This window comes from Chrysochloris asiatica, unplaced genomic scaffold (assembly GCF_000296735.1).
Source record: "Chrysochloris asiatica unplaced genomic scaffold, ChrAsi1.0 scaffold00069, whole genome shotgun sequence".
Classification (NCBI taxonomy): domain Eukaryota; kingdom Metazoa; phylum Chordata; class Mammalia; order Afrosoricida; family Chrysochloridae; genus Chrysochloris; species Chrysochloris asiatica.
Genome location: NW_006408587.1, coordinates 14,537,062 through 14,561,309, shown reverse-complemented (window position 1 = coordinate 14,561,309; position 24,248 = coordinate 14,537,062). Strand labels below are relative to the sequence as shown.

Sequence of the window (24,248 nt, the reverse complement as noted above, 5' to 3'; positions counted from 1 at the left end):
CATGATGTCCTTCTCTGAGAATTCTTGATGACATGTCCAAAGTGCTTGAGGCAAAGTCTTGCCATCCTTGATTCTAAGGAGCATCTGGCTGTAGTTCTGAAGTACACTACCCCATTGGTTATTTCAAATAAAAAATGGTTTTAAACATAAGATGTACAAAGATGTCCTACCAAGTTCTAACATTTTCCCACAATGATTACTTTGAGGCATTTAAACAAATCAACATCTTAAAATATATTTGCTCCATATAGTTTCCCTGTACATGGTCAGTTTGCTTGTTGGATAACCCAGCAGTGGTCAGTTTCCCTGCCTGGGCCTTAGTTTTCTCATCTATGAAATAAATGTGTTAGACTAGAAGATTCCCAAGAGCTCTCCCAGTTAAGTTTCTGTAATACCCTAACCTTAAGATCTACTCTCTTACCTACCTCAATTCCTATCTTATTTTGGAATTTTGGTGTTTTCTAAATATGAATGAGAAAAATTGTATTGGCATTTCTATATCCCTACTCTACATGTCTATATTAAAACCTGTATCTAAACTAGTGAGCATATAGGACATTTCTGAGTTAAATTAAAGAATAATTGTATCCCTTCTATACCTAAGCCTTACAAAAAGTAATTGTCTATAATAAAATGTGATCATCAGCAAAAATATTCTATTTACTGATACAGAACATGACACCAACCAACAACAACCACTGCTCCAGTGGCATTCTCCTCAACTGGTTTTGAAATTCTTTGCAATGGCCACACACAACTCACACAGCATACTCAATTGTGGGGTTTATTAGGGAGTTAACAGGTTACAGTGCAGGATCAGAAAAGGTTCAGTACACAGTTCTTCCAGTCAGTCCACAGATTGCCTTCTCTCTCCCCAGCCAGTGTCACAAAACTCTTTTAAGACTGCTGATAAATGTCCGCAGGACACGCCACTCCACCCCACACCTCAGCCTCGCCTCAGCATGAAGGCACTTGACTCTTGCTTCCTGGGTCAGCAAACCTAGCTCCTCCAATTAAGTGCCTGGAAGCACCGCACTCTGCAAGCAAGCCTCCTGCCCAAATTCACTCATCTTTCCTTGTTCTGTGGGCTAGGAGGTGCACCCCTCTGCCTTGTGCTCTGGCTGTTGATTCTGCTGCTGTTGCTCCTCCTCTGCCAGTCCTCTGGTGTCACAGTGTTCTGTCCCTGGGTCAAGGAGGTTCAATGTGTAGGAATGTCAGGGTCCGAAGGACACATTCCACTCCTGGCTCTTTTTCTTTATTGATAGTGAGATCCATCCCCCTCCTGCTTCTGAAAAAGCTCATTCATTTTATATTCATGCTGACGTTTCACATCTCTACAGTTACAATGAACTGCTTTATAATCCACAGCTAAATCATATCATCCGATCAATATCTTCTCCCACCTTCTCTTATCCAGATCAAACAGGAAGAGAGGCATTTGGTAGGAGTTTAAGGCTTTTGTTGTTATTGTTGTTAAGTGTCCATTCCAACTCTTAGCCACCCTGCATAGGGTTTCCGAGGAGTGAGTGCCTGGTGAGTTTGAAACACTGACTTTCAAACTGACCTTATGGTCCAGTGCTTACCCTACAGTGCCACACATATTAAATAATTCACTTCACCACAACTGGTAAAAACATTTAGGAATAAAAGCAAAACAATTTTACCAGGGAGGGTAAAAGACCTTAAGCCTTATATGCTTTAGCTTACCCACTCATTCATCCATTCATTTGTCCATTCATTCATTCATTCAGTCAGTCGGTCGGTCAGTCAGTCAGTCAGTCAATCATGCACTCACTTATTTGCAATTCAACTTACCTGTAACACTTTCTAATTACTAGGATCACACCTAAAGTTACTAGAGATGGAAACATAATAAAGGTTTTCTACATCCGCTACCTTTAATAAGGAGTCCTGGTGTGGCGCTCTGGGTTAATGCGCCAGACTGCAAAGCCGTTTGAACTGCAAGGTCGGCAGTTCAAGCTCACTAGCTGCTCCTCAGAAACCCTATACAAGGTCGCTATGGGTCAGAACGAACTCGTCGGCACTTAACAACAACAACAACCACCTTTAATAAGGAGCTCTGGTAGCGTAGTGGTTACGAATCAGGCTGCAAACCATAAAGTCAGCAGTTCAAAACTACCAGCTGTTCCGCGGGAGAAAGATGAGGCTTTCTGCTCCCGTAAAGATTTACAGCCTCAGAAACCCTGTACAGGGTCGCTATGAGTTGGTTCCGACTCCACAGCACATAACCACCACCACCTCTAATAATGGAATCTTGGTGTGGCGCTGTGGGTTAATGCGCCACATTGCAAAGCCATTTGAACTGCAAGGTCGGTGGTTCAAATTCACTAGCTGCTCCTTGGAAACCCTGTACAGGGTTGCTATGGGATAGAACCGACTCAATGGCACTTTACAACAACAACCTCCAATAATGATGAGATTGCTTGCGAACAGATCTCACGTCTCCATCTGGCCAACTTTGATGTCAGTGCCCTTTAATTTGATGCCTATCCTGGGTCCCATGCAGCCTCTGAGAGGGGAGCAGTGGCAGCAGATCTCCCTCCAGCCTTACCGTGGTTCTCCTTTCAGATGGGAGCTGCTCATCATTTGCTGGAAGGTTTACATAACAGATGTTAGAAGGCAGACAAGCAAGCACACATTCCCAGAGCCCAGAGCATGTGAGCCAGACACACACACACTTGCCAGTACCAATCCCCAAGAGGGAGAGCGGCTGGGGTGATGGAGGGAGTATGCTCCGTGGGGCGAGCCCTGCTCCGAAGCCCTGCTAATGCATTTGTGTGGCCATGCTGTATTTTCAGCTTGTCATCATGGCGGGGACAGTGCTGCTTGCCTACTACTTCGAATGCACCGACACTTTTCAGGTGCACATCCAAGGATTTTTCTGTCAGGATGGAGACTTAATGAAGCCTTACCCGGGGACGGAGGAAGAAAGCTTCATCACCCCTCTGGTGCTCTACTGTGTGCTGGCTGCCACCCCAACTGCTGTTGTAAGTATAGAAATCCACTTCCTTCTTTATTGTCAGACACCAAGGAACATTTCCTGTCTGCCTTGTCTCCTCACTCCTCTCTTCCCAGGCACTTGACAACAGTCTTATCAGGGGTGTCGTGTTTCAGCCAAAACAGAATGAGGGGAACCTCACATAAGCTATTGTTAAAATAGGTCTTGTCGTTTATCAGTGGTCTTGGCTTTTTGGTCTCTGGTATCTGGATTTTTTTGGAAAAGGCATGGGTGAATGTCATAAATTAACAGGTGTATTCGCTGGAGTGTTACAGAAACTAATATGTATATTAGTATATGTATATTCATGAGAGATTCTAAATGTAAATGCCGGTGTTGATGGAAGCACACAGAGCAGACTAGAAGAGAATCCACCAGTGCTGCATTTCCTGCTGTTTCAATGGGATTTCCAGGGAGGTCAGAGATGAGAGACTCTCTTGTCCCCAAGTTTGCTGTGACTGATTCTTGATGCCTCTGGTTCTCTACACTTTACATTACACTCAATTAACTTGCAGCTCTGTCTTCATCTATTTCATCTCTATCTTAGGAGGAAAAAAAAAAAAAAATCAGCCAGCTAATCCTCTAGAGAGAATGCTTCAAGTGCATAATTTTGTCGCCTGCAAAAGTGATTTAACACTCATCCACTTTATTTTCTATTTAAGAAATGATATTTTGTAAGAGTTTGAAAGTCAACTTTTGGTGTCTAAACTTACTAGACAGATCAGACAAGTGGGGATGTGAGCTCAGTTCTCAGTCTCCCTTTCTCTTCTAGTAACCATCTCCCCTGATTGTCTCTACCTGCCCTCTACCAACCTTGTTTGGGGGCAGTAATAACAATGTTGTTGTTGTCAGGTGCCATCAAGTCGGAACCGACTCATAGCGACCCCATGCACAGCAGAACGAAACAATGTCCGATCCTGGGCCAACCTCACTACCGCTGCCACACTTGAGTCCATAAATGATGCCACCTGGCTGATCCATCTCATTGGGGGTCTTCCTCTTTTTCTCTGACCCTCCACCTTACCCAGCATGACATCCTTCTCCAACGGTTGTTTCCTCCGGACAATATGTCCAAAGTATGAGAGACGAAGCTTAGCCATCCTGGCCTCCAAGGAGCACTCTGGCTGCACTTCTTCCAAAACAGATCTATTGATTCTTTTGGAAGTCCATGGCACTTTCAGTATTCTCGTCCAACACCACAACTCAAAGGCATCAATTCTTCTACGATCTTCCTATTGTAATAACAATACTGACTGACAAACTGAGGATGACTTAGCTTTCCAAGAAAATGTTGTTTTCTATGCAAACATATTTCTTGTTTGAAGATAAAAATTGGAATCAAATTCTGAGGAGAAATAATATGGACAATAAAGACAGCTGTCTGTGTTCATTTTAATCACTGATTCCCAGGTTCGACAAGAATTCCCTCTTAAATGATCAAATGTTGCTGTAGGGATGCAGGTTGGCATTGATAAACTGCAATACGGTGTAGCTGAGCAGTTGAAAACGTAAGCTTTGCAGCCTAACATACAGAGGTTCGGGTCATGGTTGTTTGACTACTGTTTCTTTCCATATAAAATGGGGATAATATGACTGCCAATGTCATCACAGATATGACATGATTCATATAAACAACTCAGCACAGTGCTCAGCCAAGTAGTCAGGAGTAACAACCTGGACCATAAGAAATGTTAACATCTTTGCTGGAAGCTGATCCTCACTCTCTCCAGCGTCACAGGTCAACTTCCTCGGTCTGAAGAGGATTGAATCATACTGAGAATCCCTATAAGACCTCCTCTGCCTAGCTCTAGAGCAATGGGAGATATTCCCTCCCCTGTTGTGGTTATGTGCCACAGAGTCAGTTCCAACTCATAGTGACCCTGTACAGGGTTTCCAAGGCTGTAAATCTTTACAGGAGCAGAAAGACTCATCTTTCTCCCATGGAACTGCTGGTAGTTTCAAACTGCTGACCTTGAGATTAGCAGCCTAACTCGTAACCACTTCACTACCAGAGCTCCTTATGCCCTCCCATAGAGGAAGGTTAATTTCTTTATAGGTCTTCCTCAAACTTCTCAAACGCCCAGAGAATAAGACAGAACATAAAAATATCTGTCTTGCTCTCTCACATGGCAACACATTTCCCTCCCCAGAGTAAACCAGGAGGCCAGACGAGGTTCTGTTTGGAATGGTTTACTGGTGGCTCTGCCTAGTGGCAAAGGACTTAATCCAGAATCGGATCCTGGTTTCTTCCTGTGTTATAAACATGTAATTCTTTTGTGTATTTGAACATGCAAGGGGATATCGTTGCCTGCGTTCTCTGTTACTTCTTGTAATTATAGAGATGTTCTTCATTAAAAATTTAAGGAGGGTTCTAAGTGTCATGGGTGCCTCGAGAGTCTTCTAAAATGGTGCATGAGTGTGGGGGCATGTTGGAAGCCCTCACCCCAAAACCTAGAAGGGTGAAGTTGCGTATTGATTATGTAGGCAACAACTTCTCTAACTTATCTGTAATGATGGTGCCCGGTAGCGGGATGGTTCAGAAAACCTGGGAATTAACCAACAACATGCAAGAAGCTCAGAGTAGCAATGAAATCTACAAATACGACAAGAAACAGCAGCAGGAAATCCTGGCAGCAAAGGCCTGGACTAAGGGTCACCGTTACTTTAAGTACTTCAAAATCTCAGTGTTGGCACTCCTGAAAATCCTGATGCATGCCAGGTCAGGAGGCAACTTGGAAGTGATGGGTTTGATGCTGGGAAAGGTGGATGGCGAGACTATGATCATCATGGACAGTTTTGCTTTGCCTGTAGAGGGCACCGAAACCCGGGTAAACACTCAGGCTGCTGCTTATGAATACATGGCTGCATATATTGAGAATGCCAAACAGGTTGGCCGCCTCGAAAATGCGATTGGCTGGTATCACAGCCACCCTGGCTATGACTGCTGGCTCTCTGGGATTGATGTAAGTACTCAGATGCTCAACCAGCAGTTCCAGGAAACATTCGTAGTTGTTGTAATTGATCCAGTAAGAATGATATCTGCAGGGAAAGTGAACCTTGGCACCTTTAGGACATATCCAAAGGGGTACAAGCCACCTGGTAAAGGACCTTCTGAGTACCAGACTATCCCACTTAATAAAATAGATGACTTTGGTGTACACTGCAAACAGTATTATGCCTTGGAAGTTTCATATTTCAAATCCTCTTTGGATCGCAAATTGCTAGAACTTTTATGGAATAAATACTGGGTAAATACATTGAGCTCTTCTAGCTTGCTTCCTAATGCAGACTACACCACTGATCAAGTCTTTGATTTGCCTGAAAAGTTGGAGCAGTCAGAAGCCCAGCTGGGACGAGGGAGTTTCATGCTGGGTTTAGAAACACATGACCGAAAGTCAGAAGACAAACTTGCCAAAGCTACACAGGACAGCTGTAAAACTACCGTAGAAGCTATCCACGGATTGATGTCTCAGGTCATTAAGGATAAACTGTTTAATCAAATTAACATCTCTTAAAGAGTCACTGAATAATATTCTTACCTGGAAGCCAGTAGCAGAAAAATATTCAAGTAGAACTTTAAAACCATTTACCAAAAATCTAATAGAAGTATAAGGTGCTCTGAAGTGTGGTGAATCTTAACAATCTGTAATAAAGTGCTGCAAAATGAAAAAAAAAAAAAATTAAGGAACGTCAAAGGAAATGATTTTTTTTTAGTTATGAGTAAAAATTAATCAAAAAACAATAGAATTGATCAATAAAATCAACAATTTATCATTAAAAAGTTAAATGGACAATCTCCTGGCTAGTTTAACATAGTAAAATAATGTGAATAAAGAAAATTAAGAGGAATTAAGAATGTATAAGAAAAGATACATAAAGTTTTAAAAATCTATACTATTTTTTATTTAAATTGTATGTACAATTCCATAACAATAGAAGTTTAAATCTCAATAATATTGACAATGTTCTATGAAAAGATAATCTAGCCATGATGCCTTCAAAAGATGTAGAACATCTAAATAGATGAGTAACTACAGAACATCATTATCAATGTATCTAAACAAGGTCAGCAGTTCAAATACACCAACTGCTCCATGGGAAGATATTTTTGCTCCCCTCAACATTTACTGCCTGGCTGGAAGAGATCCGAATTTGTGCCCATTCCAAAGAGAGGTGACCCAATGGAATGCGGAAATCATTTGACAATATCATTAATACCCCATGCAAATAATTTTTGCTAAAGAGAATACAAAAAATGGCTGCAAACATACACTGACAGAAAACTTCCAGAGGTTCAAGCTGGATTAAGAAGAGGGCATGGAAAGAGGAATATCATTGCTGACATCAGATGGATCTTGGCTAAAAACAGAGAATACCAGAAACATGTTTGTTGCTGTTAAGTGCCGGCGATCAACTCTGACCCATATAGACCCTGTATAGGGCTTCTGAGAAACAACTGGTGGGTTTGAACTGGCGACCTTGTGGTTCAAACTGATCTTGCGGTCCAGCACAGTATCCTGGACACACCACACCAGGACTCCAGAAAGATGTTTACCTGTGCTTTATTGACTACACAAAGACTTCCGGTTGTATAGATCATGACAAGCTATGGACAATGAGTGTTCCAGAACACTTAATTGTGCTCATGAGGAACCTGTACATAGACCAAGAGGTGGTTGTTTGAACAGAACAAGGGAACACTAAATGGTTTAAAATTAGCCTAGGTGTGTGCCAGGGTTATATTCTTTTACCATATGTATTTAATCTGTATGCTGAGCAAATAATCTAAGAAGCTGGATTTTATGAAGAAAAATGTGGTATCAGGATTGAAGGGAGAGTCATTAACAACTTGCAATATGCAGATGGCATGTCCTTGCTTGATGAAAGCAAAGAGTACTTAAAATACTTACTGATGAAGATCAAAAGCCACAGCCTTCAGTATGGGTTGCACCCCAATGTAAAGGATACAAAAATTCTCACACTGGACCAGTAAGTAACATCTATATAAATGGAGAAAAGATTGAAGTTGTCAAAGATCAACCACCAACGCTCATGGAAGCAGCAGTCAAGAAATCAAATGATGTATTGCACTAGGCAAATCCGCTGCACGAGACATCTTTAAAGTGTTCAGGAGCTAAGATGTCAGTTTGAGGACTAGGGTGCGCCTGACCCAAGTCATGATATTTTCAATAACCTCATATGCATGCAAAAGCTGGACAGTGAATAAGGAAGACAGTTGAAGAATTGATGCATTTGAGGTATGGTGTTGGAGGAGAATATCAAAAGTACTATGGACTGCAAAAAGAACAAACAAATCTGTATTGGAAAAAGTACAGCCAGAATGTTCCTTGGAGTCCAGGATGGCCAAACTTCATCTCCCATACTTCAGACATATTGTCAGGAGGGACCTGTCTCTGGAGAAGGATATCATGTTTGTAAAGTGGAGGGTCAGAGAAAAAGAGGAAGACCCCCAATGAAATGCATTGGCACAGTGGCAGTATTATTAGGCTCAAATGTAGCAATGATTGTGAGCTTAGCGTAGGACCAGACAATGTTTCCTTCTGTTGTACACAGGGTCTCTATGAGTCAGTACCCACTTGATGATACCTAACGACAACAACAACGAGATTTACCACCTCAAAACCCTATATAGGGTCGCTTATGATTCAGAACTAACTGGATGGTGCACAACAACAACGACAAAGTTTATCTCACAAAACTGGGCACACACTATTGCAGAATAAGCACCTTCACACTTTCAATGTTGAAAAATGTGACCAGCAATGCTGATGGGCTGGTAAAATATGTGCTGAAAAACATATTTCAGGAAATATGTTTTCATCAAATAAACATAAACGATGATGGTAAGAATAACATCTTTTAATTTACTTGCATTGTTTTGTTGTTAAATGCCATCGAGTCAGTTCTGACTCATAGTGGCCCTGTGTAGTGTTTCCAGGCTTTGCAGGAACAGAAAGCCTCTTCTTTCTTGTGTGGTGCAGCTGGTGGGTTCAAACCACTAACCTTTCAGTCTAGTGTTTATCGTATGGAGCCACTGTGCTCTGTATATTTTTTAGTGCTTGCCTAATTTATCTATACAATGGCCCCATGAAATAGAAAAGCACCGTCTCACAAAACCTAGTCACAGCTACTTCCATGCATGATTGGACAGATGGCCACCCATTTGGTCCCACTTTCATTTTCCTCTCAAGTGAAGGCCATTGCTAGGATACAGGGCTGATTACAGCTGACAGGTTAATGGCAGAAGCTGGTGTGGCCATGGAACCCTGCTGATGGTGCTTGATCTTCCTCCAAGACTTGAAAGTAACTGAGCAACAGCAGAACAGAAAGAGAAACTCTGACACTCAGGGAGATTTTCTGGGAATGGTTTTCCTTTCTCCTGCCCAATCCTAGTGAGATACGGCCTAAGAACTAGCTGTCTTTGTTTGGTCACCTTGTGAGAGGTCTCAGTTGTCAACCTCAGCATGCAACCACTTGCTACTTCTTAGTATTCATTCTTCATTCTCTTTACACTGCAGTCATCCTGTCTCAGATTGGTCTGCCAGGAGAGGTAGGGTGTCCCAGTTACAGCTCTGCCCCAGTAATATGACCTCTAGAAAGGCATGTTCCTCTATAGACTTCCTCATCTTCCAATACAAGGAAGGTTTGGGCTGAATGATCTCCAGGATCCCTTCCTATTCTCAGATTTCATGATTTAAAAAAAAAGAACATTCTGGTTGAAAAGTTCCAAATGTCAGCTTCCCAACCCCTGAGTTTCTGGTTTTTCATTTGAGTTCAGTTTCGCATCTCTGTGCCTGTTGAAGTGTTTTATGAAACTCCACAGTCTCTTCATTCTTCTTTCACATTGTTTCCTGTTCTTCCTGGAGTAGAAAGAAGGCATGACTTCTCTTGGGTGACTAAACACTAACTTTTACTGTAGAAAAGTATCTCAGTCCTTAGTGTTCTGGGACATCAAACACATTAACCATGGAGAAACACATGGCATCCTGCAATGCTGTGGCTCTCTATGCATTTAACAACTACAGAAACTCACAAGAAAGGCCCAAGAGAAACGACTCTACCCAGGGTTTGACCTGTCATTTCTTATTTCTTCGTTTATGCTTTTCTGTCAGAAAAGAGCATTGTCCTGTTGAGGCAAGACCACATGGGATAAACTACACCAGGCCAGGCCATTATTGTCCCAAATCTTTAGGAAACGTTGGCACATAGAGGATTGATTGTATCTAGAACTTTTTATCCAAAAGTGCTTCAAAAAAAATCTTTAGGGTTATATTCTGACCAAACTGGAAACCTCAGCTATTGTCTGCAGCCTCCTGAACAGACTCATATACTTGGAGTCAAGGGCTGAGAGAACCTGTTTGATAAAAGGATTTACACGGCAGAGAATCTGATTTACTCTTATTTTATCTCAGCTCCAGTACCACAAGGCATGAGAAAATTGCTATTAAACGTTTTACTTGGCCTCACAATAAAGTGACGATGGAGTATTTAGTACTAGTGTGGAAGCAACAGCACATTTGACTCCTAGCCTGAGTATCAAGGCAGTTTCTAATTTGCATGCAAGTGTGCATACATATATACATCTACACAACTCATCCTGAATTTTAGCTCCTACAGTGAGTGCTAAAGCCCAATGCACAGTGCGAATCACAGAGTGGACTCTCAGATTAAACGCAAACCTGTTGGCTCTTCTTTGTTGCGAATGTGGTGGTGGTGGTGTGCCATAGAGTCAATTCTGACTCATAAAGACCCTGTATAGGATTTCCAAGGCCGTAGTGTAGTGGTTACAAATCAGGTTGCTAACCTCAAGGTTAGCAGTTTGAAACTACCAGCTGTTCCATGGGAGAAAGATGAGGCTTTCTGCTCCCGTAAAGATTTGTAGCCTTGGAAACCCTGTGCATGGTCACTATGAATCAGAACTGACTCCATGGTACTTAACAACAACAACAAAAAATCTTTACAGGAGCAGAAAGCATTATCCTTCTCCCACAGATTGCTTGTTAATATTGAACTGCTAACCTTGTGGTTAACAGCCCAACACGTAAACAATTGCTACAGAGCTCTTTAGAGTCTATCCTTATAATTTGCAATTTTTTCTGGGAAAGATTTCTTGTTGTCCCTATTCACTGTTGTGGATTGAAAACAATCTCCTTTTCTGCACACACTACCAGTGATTATCTAGTGAAGACAAAGGCCTGTGGGATTTTGAAGTGAAGGATGGCTGAAAGAAGAGGCTTTTCAGGAAATCAGGCAGGACCTGGAGAACGTAACCAACTGAACTGAGATTGAAGACCAATTATGTGATGTCAGAGTTTCAGTCAATGAGACCTCACTTGTCAGTCCGTTCATAAAGGCTACGATGTTGGCACTGAAAAGCATCTCACAGATCTTCTAGTACATCTTCTTCACTTAAAAGATGAAAAACTGAAGTCCAGAGAGATCCAGTGACTGGCCCAGGATCAAACATCTGACTAGGGGTAGGCCAAGCTAGAATAGTACAGAGTTTCATTATTCTAGGATAATGATAATCATTATTTTTTATTATTTCAACACATGCCCTTGCCTAGATAGATTAGGCAATGAAGGCAATAGGAGTTCCCTGCATGCCCCCAGATATTTTACATACGCCTTTTAAATCCGCTCAGTATTTATCAGATATATTGTTGTTGCTGTTTAAGTGTCTTTGAGTCACCTCTGACTCATAGCAATCCTGTGTAGAAGTCCTGGTGTGGCACTGTGGGATAAAGCACTGGACTTCAAGGTCAGTGGTTCAAACTTATCAGCCACTCCTTGGGAACCCTATACAGGGTCACCTTGAGTCAGAACCGACTTGATGGCATGTAACAACAACAAAGAGTTTCCGAGCCATGGCTGGTAAGTCTGAATGACCAACCTTATGATTAGCAGTCGGTACTTAGCCACACCGGGACACTCTTACAATCATAAAAAAACAAACAACAACTGAGTCACAAAAAACTTCAATTAATTGCTCAAAGTCACACATCAAGAAATGAGAGAAATGGAATTTCAACTCTAAAGCCTATGTTTGGGGAAACCGCAACAATTTTCAGATTGCCAAATTCAAAAATATCCACAACGAGCCTATGTGTGAACCCAAAACATGTACACCGCAAGTTATAGATACACTGTGTGGTGGCAACCACATAGAACATGTAGCAAAAGCCCCTCATGGTATGTAATTGAAGTACATATTCCAGGACTATTTTTTCCCACAGACTGTCTATATTTTGGCACCTGAAAACTGTCCCCTAATTTGGAAACAGGTAGTAATGATAATTGCATACAAGGTGATTATTATTCACATCACTAAATTGTACTTGTAAAAATAGTTGAAATTGCAAATGTTTCATTTTATATACAGCAATTTCTGAAGCTGTAAATCTTTGGAACTTTTAAGAGGGACACAATAAAAAGTATACCCTAATTTTTTTTTTTTTGCATTTATATAATTTATTAATTACTTACCAGATATCCTATAAAGCATGAGTGAATAAATGCAGTCCAAAACATAACACACCATATTGCTGCATTGCATTTCTGGGCTATTTATTGATTTGCTGATTTGCCATCTAATATTCATATCTGAAATATAGCTTTATCAAAATAGACCATGCTCCTTGTTACTTAAAGTATATTTACTATTACCAAAAGGTCAGTTGTACTTGGATTTGGAGCAGGCATATCTGGAGGATGAGAAATATGCCTATGAAATGCATTTGCAGTTCATTTATTACCAGATATGGAATTTGGCCTTGAACATTTCTCAGTAAAGCATCCTCTCATTTGCCATGAGTGATGATATCAGCTAGCCGACAATCAGAAAGGCCAGGATAGGTAGGGCAGCTGGAGCTGACCACGTGAGAAGTGGAACATGCCCCAGCAGCTCTCTGAGCAAAGTGAGAGATGGAGATAGAGAGTGTGTGGCAAAGGTACAGATGGGAGAACATGGCCATTGCCAAAACCAGAGTCACAAATCTGCCATGTTACACAAAACAGCCTCCGGTGTGGGCTCAAAGCCTGGCAGAAGTAAGAGAGCCCCCTTCTCTTCCCTCTCTTCCCACACTCCCTCTCACCAAGCATAGTCTGACCTTAAAAGAGAGTATGGTACCCAGCCAATGGAGAAATAGCACCCTACGGCTAGTCAGAAAATATAAGAATAAGGATATCCTTGAACCCACTGTGATGCAAGAGGTGAACTGTTCTATTAGCAACTTGTATGTCCATCATAATCTTAACTAAAACCAGGAATATCCCGTTTCATTTAAATTCATCAGGGACCTCCTTTCCTTATTCTTTTTCTTTTCTTTTTTTTTTTTTTTTTGCCTCTTTCTTCCTTATGCAACTACTGTCACGTGATAAGAGGGAAAGCCAAAAAGTATTGCCACTCCAGTTCCAGTCCATACATGCATGAGTTTATTCCAAATCCAGCATGTTTAAACGTGTCTCTATGATCAATGGATGGCTGAAGACACGTTTTCTCAGTGATACACTTGCCACAGTCTTGTTAGGGTGCCTTCAAAAATTTGTAAAAGCACCAACTTCTAAAGGGATCTGCCGACCCTGTTCAAGTTAAGGCAGAAAGATCAGCTCAGAAATGTATGGTAACTGTTTCCCAGGGCTCCAAAGGGGTAATCTTGATAGGTTTTTCTCAGAGGACACAGGACAATCATGGGATTTTATTATGAAGAAGTTTTAAGAAAATTGAAAACTACATTGGTGAGGAAAAGGCCAGAAAAGATGCACCAAGCTATTGGTTCCCATCATGACACTGTATCTACACGTTTTTTCAAAGTAGCAAGGGCTGTCCTACAAGAAGGCCCTTGGGAAACCACACACCATTTCCCCTCCAGCCTGATCTTACCCCTTCAGACTTCATTCTGGTCCCCAAACCCAAAGAACATTTAAAAGGAACAAGATTTGAATTCCTCCAGGATGCCCAAGCCACCATTTTGATGTGGCATGAATTGAAGAGCACAGAATTCTTCAGGGAAGGTTTAGAGAGATGGAAAGCATCTTCAGAAGTAGATAGTCCTGGGTGGAAGATATGTGAAGAGAAACACATAGAGCTCCATATTTTTATATTTGTGTTTAATGATTGTGTTTAATTTGTATTTATGATTTGTAGCAATACTTTTGGACTTACCCTCATATCGCTCAAGCATTATGACAAGTCAGGTGCCATTGAGTCGGAACCGACTCATAGCGACCGTATTCACAGCAGAACAAAACAATGTCCGATCCTGGGCCAACCTCACTACCGCCGCCACACTTGACGCCATCAATGATGCCACCTGGCTGATCCATCTCGTTGGGGGTCTTCCTCTTTTTCTCTGACCCTCCACCTTACCCAGCATGACATCCTTCTCCAGCGACTGTTCTCTCTAGACAATGTGTCCAAAGTACGAGAGACGAAGCCTAGCCATCTTGGCCTCCAAGGAGCACTCTGGTTGCACTTCTTCCAAAACAGATCTATTGGTTCTTTTGGCAGCAATGGCACTTTCATATTCTCCTCCAACACCACAACTCAAAGGCATCAATTCTTCTACGATCTTCCTTATTCACTGTCCAGCTTTCGCATCCATATGAGGTTATTGAAAATACCATGGCTTGGGTCAGGCGCACCTTAGCATTATGACAGTAACTAGATATTTAGATGGATATGTATCCTTGTTGTCTTTTTCTTTTACGCTCTATACCTCATTTGTAATTTGAACATCATTGGCTACCTAGCAATCTTTGTACTGCTACAATCTATTTTGTACTATTGTCCTGAGAGTTTTAGGACATTTATCTTGTGGTTGAATGTGAATCCCATAGCCTTTTGCATGACAAGTTCTGTTTGGTCGGTTATGTCTTGGAGTGATTTTGCTTAGGAGCAGTGTGTGTATATACACGTCTGTCCATTCATACATATGTGTGTTTGTTTTTAATGAGGATCATTTTCGTACAGCTTTTCTTTATCTTTTTGCCCTCTTGTGTGAGTGATGCAAAGCCTTTCTGAATTTCTAGAATTTGCTTATCTCCTTTCCTATATAGTAAGAATATTTGGGGCTTCTGAAACATCTGAAACAAACAATGCTTATTTCTCTTCTGATTTTATTGACTGTTACGTGTTTATTACTCTCCCTCCCAGTTCCCTGCTTTATTTTTTAAGTGTGTATCATCTTCTGTTTGTTTATATTTCCCCACTCTGTCTTTGTTCACAGCTACATTGGTAGTGTTAGAGCAGTGCTGAGCACAGAGTGGGTGTTCCTCCAATATGCTGAATACAAAATGGTTTGCTCAGTTCCACCCCATATGTGCAGAGTAGAACTGCTCCTAAAGATTTTGTAACCTTTCAGAAGCAGATCACCAGGTCTGTCTGCTGAGGTGCCCAGGGTGGATTTGAACTGCCAACCTTTTGACTACTAATTCAGTGCTTAACTGATTACACCACCTGGGGACTTCATTAAATGAATGAACTTAGCTTAAAGGAGAGGGCTTATTTTGTATCAGTAAGTTCCTAGTTTTAATTTATTCTTAAACAGTACACCTGTTTTTCTTGCTTACTGGTTCATATTGAAAATGTCCAGAAGTACTCATCTTCAGAGAAATTAAGGTTAGAAGGTTATGTCCATAAGTTAGGTCCTTTAAACATTTCATCTCTCCTTCATTCAGTAAGTACTGATTCACCCTGCCACATGCCAGGTCTTCTCTTAAGCACTGTGAAAGGAAGGATCTATAAACTTCCTTCAGGGATATCACACGCAAATGGAAAAGGACACACAGACAGTAGCTGCAGTGAATTGGTGAGATGTTGGGAAAGAGCTATATAATGGGCTGTAAGCGAAACAAAAGATAGGGTCTCCCTTTTCCTGGGGGACCTAGAAAGACTTCATTGAGGGACAGTGATATTTTTACTCGGTGTGAAGGATAAATACTAGAAATAATTTGTCTTTCTTTTATAGTCCCCCTCACGAAACCAAAAGATCTTTGTTTAATCTGATATACTTTAATTCATTCAGTTTTGAGTAACTGCTACACTGGGATAAATCCCATGGATACATCTGTGGAGCAGGACATCCCAGACAAAAAAAGGAATAATGTGTAGTTGGATGTTGTAGTGCAGTGAACTGCTTAATGTGCCTCTCCTGGCCATAGTCTGTAACTTCCAACAGACAACTGGGCGGGACTATGCAGATTGGATGTGTTTCTTCTTTTCCTGATGGATCTGGGTCTAGGAGGTGGGGGAGGATGCTGATAGGATACGTGAAACTCTAACATGGGGAGGGGATTGGTCAATTTTGTCATCCTCTCAGGCATAAAATAAGTTATCTCAGTTGCGGTAACGTGGGATCTCGTTACCATCAAAAAGAAGAGCCAGAAGTAGACTGTGTCTTTGGACTCTGAGATCTCTGTGAATTGAACCTTCTCAGTCTAAGTACAGAAAGCTTTGATGGCAGAGGAGCAGCCAGAGAACAAGACAGAACAATGAACTTCCCAACCAACTGAGCAAGTAATGCTGAGTGCCTTCCGGAAGGAGATTTGCTTGTGGAGTGGCATACCTCCAGTTAGGAAGGCTGTGTTTGCTGACCTGGAATTAGAACTGAGTGGCTTCAGGCTGGGTTTGTGGCAGAATGGCATGCCCTTTGGGCATTTATCAGCAGCCCTAAAAGGGCTTTGTAACATTGACCAAGCAGGGCAGAGGCCAGGAGGCTATATGACTGAGAAACTGAGGACCAGCAAGATGCTTGCCTGCAGGCATGGCTAAGAAGAGGCTGTTCTTACTGAAGAACTGTGTCTTGTGCATGTCAGATCCTGCACTGTAACCTTTCAGCGCCCCTAATAAAACCAGTTGTCACGAGTTTGGTCTGTGAGTTCTGTGTGACCATTGCAATGAATTAATTATCAAACCCAGCTGAGAAGCAGAGTATGCTGACGGAAGGAAGATTGGTGTCAGAATTGATTAAGAAGGCTAGAGGGTGGAGGCATGTTTGACCTCTGTCTCATAGGAATCAGCCTTTGGCTGATGCTGAATGTGATTCTCCTTCCCCTTTGTGAAGTCAGAGGAGGTCAGAGGCTTTTCCAACACCCTTTAACAGTTGTGAAAAGAGCTAGGAAGGGAAGCACAATAAGAATGCCTAAACTGTTCTGTGAGGTTAGGGAAAGCACCTTCAAGGAAATACTATTTCACTTATTTGAGCATGCATAAATGTATCTCCATCTGTTAGCAAAGATGAAGAACAGTAACGCAGTTTTGTCATGTACCAACAAAGCCCTTGGCACCTTGTTTCAGCAAAGATAAGCCTTATTAGCAAAGAAAGAGGGTTGAGTTATTAAATCTATTCAAATATTTTGACATGGCAGAGCATCAATTCATTGCTAATTCCTAGGGATATTAGGCATTAAATATTTCTAACTCTGCAAAACCATGGCTAGACAGCATCTGCCTGTATGATCCAGGATGCCCCAATTGAAATCTGTCTCTTTCTGTCCATTCACATCCCATTCTGACCTGATTCACTCCTTCCTACTATGCCACTATCCTGCCTGCAACCTACCTGTATCTGGCCTCTGTCTTGGCTCACACTGGCCCATCTAGTGGACCCTAATGTGAGTCAGATTTTGTGGTACCATGATATTATACACATCTGCTCCATCTCTGCTGGGGTTCATGCTAAGTTAAGCAGTTTCCTCCAATCTAAAAACAAAACAACAACAACAACAAAAATGCCATTACTTTTTAGAGTGAAAGAGGTGTAAGGCTTCAGAACTGAAGGTTAAAATGAATTGTGTTAATTTTTGACAGTAGGAGAGAGATCCAACTAATAAAGAGTGTATATCTCAACCAGTTTAGAGTAGGAAAAATATATTCCACATAAACATATTCAATATAAATTATACTATAAATAATAATTGTGGTGGTGGTTGATGTGTCATACTGCAAAGGGTTTCCGAGGCTGTAAATCTTTACGGGAGCAGAAAGCTTCATCTTCCTCCCACAGAGTGGCTGGAAGATTTGAACTGCCAACCTTGCGGTTAGCAACCCAACACTTAACCCACTATGCCACCAAAGTAGTGACAAATAATGAAGTAAGAATTTGTTTTTATCTGTAGATAAAAACCTTCTTGGTCACATGGACTACCCCATTGTTTCCTTATTATTACAACTCACAGATTGAATTTTAAAAATTCAACCACAGTATGAACTTTATCATAATTCTATTATAACATAATATTTAATGTATGCTATTTGAACTGGTGTGGTGCTATAGGATAAACATTCGACCACAGGGTCAGTTTGAACCACAAGGTCAGAGGTTCCAACTCATCAGCCACTCCTTGGAAACCCCATATAGGGTTGCTATGGGTTGGAACCGACTCAACAGCATTTAACAAAAACTTGACCTTTTAATCTAATATTACAGCCTGAAATCTATATGGTATGATTAATTGCTTTCACTCATTCTTTTGAAGAGTTCAGTGTAAACTACTGTCTACCTTTCCATCTTTTAAAGGGCATGTGGATCCTCAAATGTTATTTAAAAGGAAACAAAGTGGTCTCTTTTCTCAAACAGTTCTCCCACTTGACATTTCTTAAACGTTCCCTCCCTAGATTTTTATTGGTGAGATATCCATGTATTTCATAAAGTCAACCAGAGAATCCCTGATTGCCCAGGAGAAAACAATTCTGACAGGAGAATGCTGTTACCTGAACCCCTTACTCCGAAGGATCATCCGGTTCATAGGTGAGTACAAGCACATGCTGAACTGATCTTTTGTTTCTAGATAAAATTTACTAAGCTCCTAGAAACATCAACTTTAAAAGTCCTGGAAACGTAGGGGACTTCCCAGGAAGCACAGGAATTGGGTCTAATCCTGGCATCTGGGGTCCAATCCAATGTTTGAAGTATAGAAATACTTAATGAATTGTTTTATGGATGATTTCTAATTTGATTTTTCCCCCCATACAACATTTATCTGAGACTTCCCCTGGGCTTATCTTTTAACATTGACTGAGTATGGCCAGCTACCCTATTCCTGTCAGGTAAAGAAGCGGGTAATGGAGAACACCAATAAAGTGAATTTAGAAATGATCAAATTTTCCTGGCAAAGATTTTCCATCCAGTAATTTTATTATACAGGGAATTTGATGAAATATTGGGAACCTGAACTTACAGGTACTTGAAAAAAATGCCTTTCCAACAGGGTCTAGAACCTTTTCTTCTGGGTTCAGTCATGACTAATGAAGGCAAAACCACATGGACTCAAATTTGTCACCTGTGAGTGTACTAGAATGATAACTGAAACAGGAAACACTATGGTCAATGCCCTTCTAGAAACGGAGTCTCTCTCTTAGAAGACAAGGGTAGTGTGCACACTGGAGAACAAATATATCTCTTGACCCACTCAAATATGGAAGCAATGAGTTGTTTGTTTTGGGTTTTGTGTGTTTGTGTGTGTGTATGTCTGTGTGTGTGTCTACTAGGTTGGTTTTTTGTTGTTGTTGTTGTTGTTGTTGTTTTCAGTCCTTTTTTGAGTTAAAGAAAAAAATAGATCCAAATAGACAAGATTTGACTATCTGTGAGTGGCCATCTAAGGTGCAATTAGTGATCTCTCTCCATCCTGAACAAAGAAGAATGGTAAAAAAACAAAGACACATGGAAACAGTTGTCTAAAGAACTACTGGTCCGTGTGACCAGCCTCTACTACCCTGAAGAGACCAGAAGATGCCTGACTACCACTATCAGTTGCTCAGAGGGATCGCATTAGAAGGTCCTGGATTGAGTGGGAAAAAAAACATGGAACAAAAATCAAAATCATGAAAAGACCAGGCTTACTGGTCTGGATAGAGACTGATGGACCCCCTAACACTATAGCCTTTAAAAGACTCCCTTCAAGCCTGGAACTGCATTCATCTCCATGACCCAACTTTCAGCCAAACAGTAGATAAGCATAGAAGATGAGGTATGTACTCCTTAGAGCAACCAGCTCGAGGAGATTAAAAGGGCAGTGTAAACCTCAGAAGGCAGGAAGGGACGGAAAAGAAAGATGAATGGAAATGGCAAACACAGGGAGGAGTGGGGAGTGTGCGATTGCATTGTGAAGATTACAATCAATGACATCAGTCAAAATGTGGATCCATTAATGAATGGAACACCAATTTGTTCTGTAAACTTTCACCTGAATCATAATATAAAGTTAAAAAAAAAAAAAAAAGACTGGACTGTTTATTAGCACCTAAACTACTCTGTCATCTTGAAACTAGTGACTATGGTCTTTTCATTGGGGATCACATATTTACTCCATTATTACTTCTAATAAAAATTTTAATTAAATACCAGTCAGTTTTACTCCATTTAGGTCAGGTCCAAAGAATAGGTAGCATTAGACAGAATTGAAAGTGACTTAGTAAACAGTGAATTCAAGTAACGCTAATTAATTGGCATAAATTAAGTGTCATATAAATGAGGCATGAAGATTTTAAATGAAGTTTCTAAGGTCACAGTGTTTTATGATTGTAAGAATTGATACTCTGAGACAAGCTTAATGTCAGCCTTTTCAAGAACTGGAAAATCCTTCTCAATATTGAAAGTCTTTTAATTGTACTTTATCTGAAAAGAGGTTTTGTTTTGTAAACTTAATTCATTTCTAATTGCAGCGAGTATTTATAATTAAATTACAGGCCAGAGGACTGGTATTACTTATTCAACCTTCAACATTGCATGCACTGAACATCTCCTAGATGCCTGATATCTGAAATGTTAAAGGCATGTTTGTAAACAAAACAAAGAAATTTTCCTTCATTGGCTTTGTATTCTTGTGAAGAAAAGCAGACATCAAGCAAAATAAATACATTTTAGTGTTTTTTAAAAAGATTTGGGCTATGGAGAAAAAAAGAACAGAGAGAAAAGAATAGGGTGTTTGCTGCATGAGGTTGGAAGAACAGATAGACGTTTTCAATGGATGGATGGTGCCATACAATGTAAACAATATCTAGATGTGGTAATGACTTCACAACAGACTGGAGCCATCAGGACAGTCATAATCCCTTACTCTTCATTACCCATTCAAGGAGATATGGTACCCAGAGAATTAGGCCAGCTCCATGTGCTGAGGCAAGAAGTCCAACCCACCCAGAGAGTCTAAAATAAGTCACAGGGCAGTGTGCACACTGGGTATCCCATCTAGTAGATTCTAATGTGATTCAGACTTTGTGGCACCATGATAGTCTATACATCTGCCCATCACTGCCCCAGCATCCAACTTTGGTTCTGAACCAGCAGTCTCTAAAAGAAAAAATGTTAAGAGCAAGGCAGGTGCAGTTTTATAAGCAGATGAAGATGCTTCTAAAACTCAGCAACAGGAATAAGTTGAATCTCATATATCGGTCAGAAGTAGTGAGCCAGGATGGGTCTGAAGGAAAAAATGGAACCCTAGTTTTCGTCTTTATGAGCAGCCAGATTTTGAGACTAAAATAATGGCACTTAACAACAACTAGGGATACAGTGGCTGAGGTTCAAGGATATAAAGGATGAGGAATGCTGATTCTAGGAGCCATGGTTAGCCTAAAAGGCACAGAAATCCAGGGGTCAGCCTTTGTTCAGGTCTCGAGAAACTGTAATGAGATGTTCATTGTAGAGACAAATCCACTCCCCTTTGAATATCTTCTTCTGTGAGCCAGAACTTGGCAGACCTCAACAAGACTACTAGCCCAGAGCTCCGTAAATCACCCTTACTATCAAGAGGAACATTGTTGTTGTTGTTGTTGTTAGGTGCCATCAAGTCGGTACCAACCCATAGCGACCTTATGCACAGCAGAACAAAACACTGCCCGATCCTGGGCCAACCTCACTATTGTTGCCACGCTTGAGTCCATCAGTGCTACCACTTGGCCAATCCATCTCATTGGGGGTCTTTCTCTTTTTCTCTCATCTGTAACTCTAGTCGTCCTTTTCAAAGGACCCTTTCCTGCACCAGGGTTCGGAAGCTGGATTCAGAAGGACTGACTGAATGGGGAACTGCTTTCTCTAGCACATTGCAGGGGAATCCCTTTAAAAAGAGTTTCTCAACCCAAGCATTGCTGCTTTTGGGGACCAGATCATTCTTTTTGTGTAGGAGGATAAAGACTGCCCTGTACATTGTAAGGTATTTAGACAATCCCTAAATTGTCTACCAGATGCCAGTAGCACTCTTCTGACTAGTGACATTAAAAAAAAAATCTCAAGAATTTGCAAAATATACCTTTGGGGCCGGAATCACCTCCAGTTGAGAAATATTGCTATTAAAGTTTAAAAAATATATTTCAAAGATTAATTTTTTCAAAAACCTATCTAAATATTTTTATTTTATATTTTTATTTAGGCATACCAAAGCACCCATATACTATCCCAACAGTTGATAAAGAGCTGCTTCAAAGCTTTCTACAATACATAATAAAGCAATGTGTGCCTTGTAAGCAGGATTTAAATTATTATGATTTTCTTGGGAGTGGTGTGACCTTTCAGAAACAGATTGCCAGCGTTGTCTTCCAAGACACCTCTGGGTGGGTTTGAACTGCCAATCTTTCAGTTAGTAGTCAAGCACTTAACTGTTTACACCACCCAGGAACTCCAAGTTATTACATGGGAACATAATAAAAGGGGTTAGGAAATGCATCAAGAACAATACCACCAGACCAGTATCTGCAATAGAGTTGACCACTGCCCCTCAGGGTTTGATGTTGGTCTGGTGGTGGGAAGGGGAGTGGATTCAGACCATCGGCTTCAGCTGTAGAAACTTCAAGACATGAAATCAGGAAGGACTGAATTCGAAGACTGTTATTTCGGATATTCTATAAAAAGTTACCAGCGCTCATCTGTTAGTTTGTCATACTGTGGTAGCTTGTGCATTGTAATGCTGGAACCTGTAACACCGGTGTTTTGAAAACCAGCAAGGTAACTCATGGTGGGCAGGTTTCAGCTGAGCTTTCAGACTAAGACGGACTCAGAAGAAGGAGAGGCACACTACTTGTGACTGATTAGACACTGAAAACCTTGTGACTAGCCGTGACACATGGTCAGATAGCACCAGAATAACGAATATTGAAGCATGATGAATAGCAACAGAATATTGTCAGATATGTTGTTATTGTTGTTAAGTGCCGTCAAGTTTGTTCTGATTCATAATAACAGGGTTTCCAAGGAGCCGCTGGTGGGTTTGAACTGCCGACCTTGTGGTTTGCAGTCCAGTGCTTATCCTACAGCACCATAAAGGAGTCTGGAAATGAGCCCCTCAGGTTAGAAGGCACTCAAAATATGACTGGGGAAGAGCTGGCTCCTCAAAGTAGAGTTGGCACTGTGATGGCTCGAATGGAGTAAAGCTTTCAGGACTTCATTTGCTGATGGGACACACTGAAATTAGGGGAAACAGCTGCAAACATCCATTAATAACTACAGTATGGAATGTATGCAGTATGAATCCAGGAAAATGGGAAGTTGTAAAAAATGAAATAGAATGCATAAACATTGATATCCTAGGCATTCGTGAGCTGAAATGGAATGGTATTGGCCATTTTGAATCTAACCATCACATGGTTTACTATGCTGAGAATAACAAATTGAAAAGGAATGACATTACATTCATCATCAAAAAGAACATTTCAATATCTATCTTGAAATACAACTGTGATATTTGTATTAACTGGTCTTCCTTTTAGTCATAGGATAACATCTATATGCCTACAAGGAAGACCAGTTAATACAAATATCATTCAAATTTATGCATCTAGCACTGGTTAGTGATGATGATGAAGCTGAAGAATTCAACCAAGCTCTTCAATGTGAAATTTTATTAAACAAGCAATCAAAATGTATTGATAATTGTTGGTAATTGGAATGCAAAAGTTGGACACAAAGAGGAAGAATCAGTAGTTGGAAAATATAACTTTGATGATAGAAATGATGTTGGAGATAGAATGATAGAATTTTGCAAGACCAATGACTTCTTCATTACAAATACCTTTTTTAAAATAAATAAAAGCTTTTATTGTTAATTGAGTGATATTTTATGTGGGAGAACATCAGTTTTGTACACAACCTATCGTATTTTGTTTCTTTCTTTTTTTTTTTTCCTCTGTTCTTATAATTTTATTCTGTGCTTGACTCTTTCATTTGTCGACTGAGTTCAGGTTAATGCTCCCATGTACATCATTCTGTAGTTGTTATGT

At 40.7% G+C, this 24,248-nt stretch overlaps 1 protein-coding gene and 1 pseudogene across 1 annotated transcript in view; both read left to right on the top strand.

Moving 5' to 3' along the window:
• Nucleotides 1–2,602: 2,602 nt before the first annotated feature.
• Nucleotides 2,603–24,248, top strand: part of LOC102819765 (lipid phosphate phosphatase-related protein type 1-like) — a 66,635-nt gene continuing 44,989 nt past the window's right edge. Inside the window, exons 1-2 of the mRNA XM_006864717.1 lie at nt 2,603–3,008; nt 18,657–18,789. Of these exons, the coding sequence (XP_006864779.1) occupies nt 2,805–3,008; nt 18,657–18,789 (337 nt within the window). The 5' untranslated portion in view covers nt 2,603–2,804. The remainder of the gene's footprint in view (nt 3,009–18,656; nt 18,790–24,248) is intronic.
• On the top strand, nt 5,530–6,534 carry LOC102819398 (annotated as a pseudogene).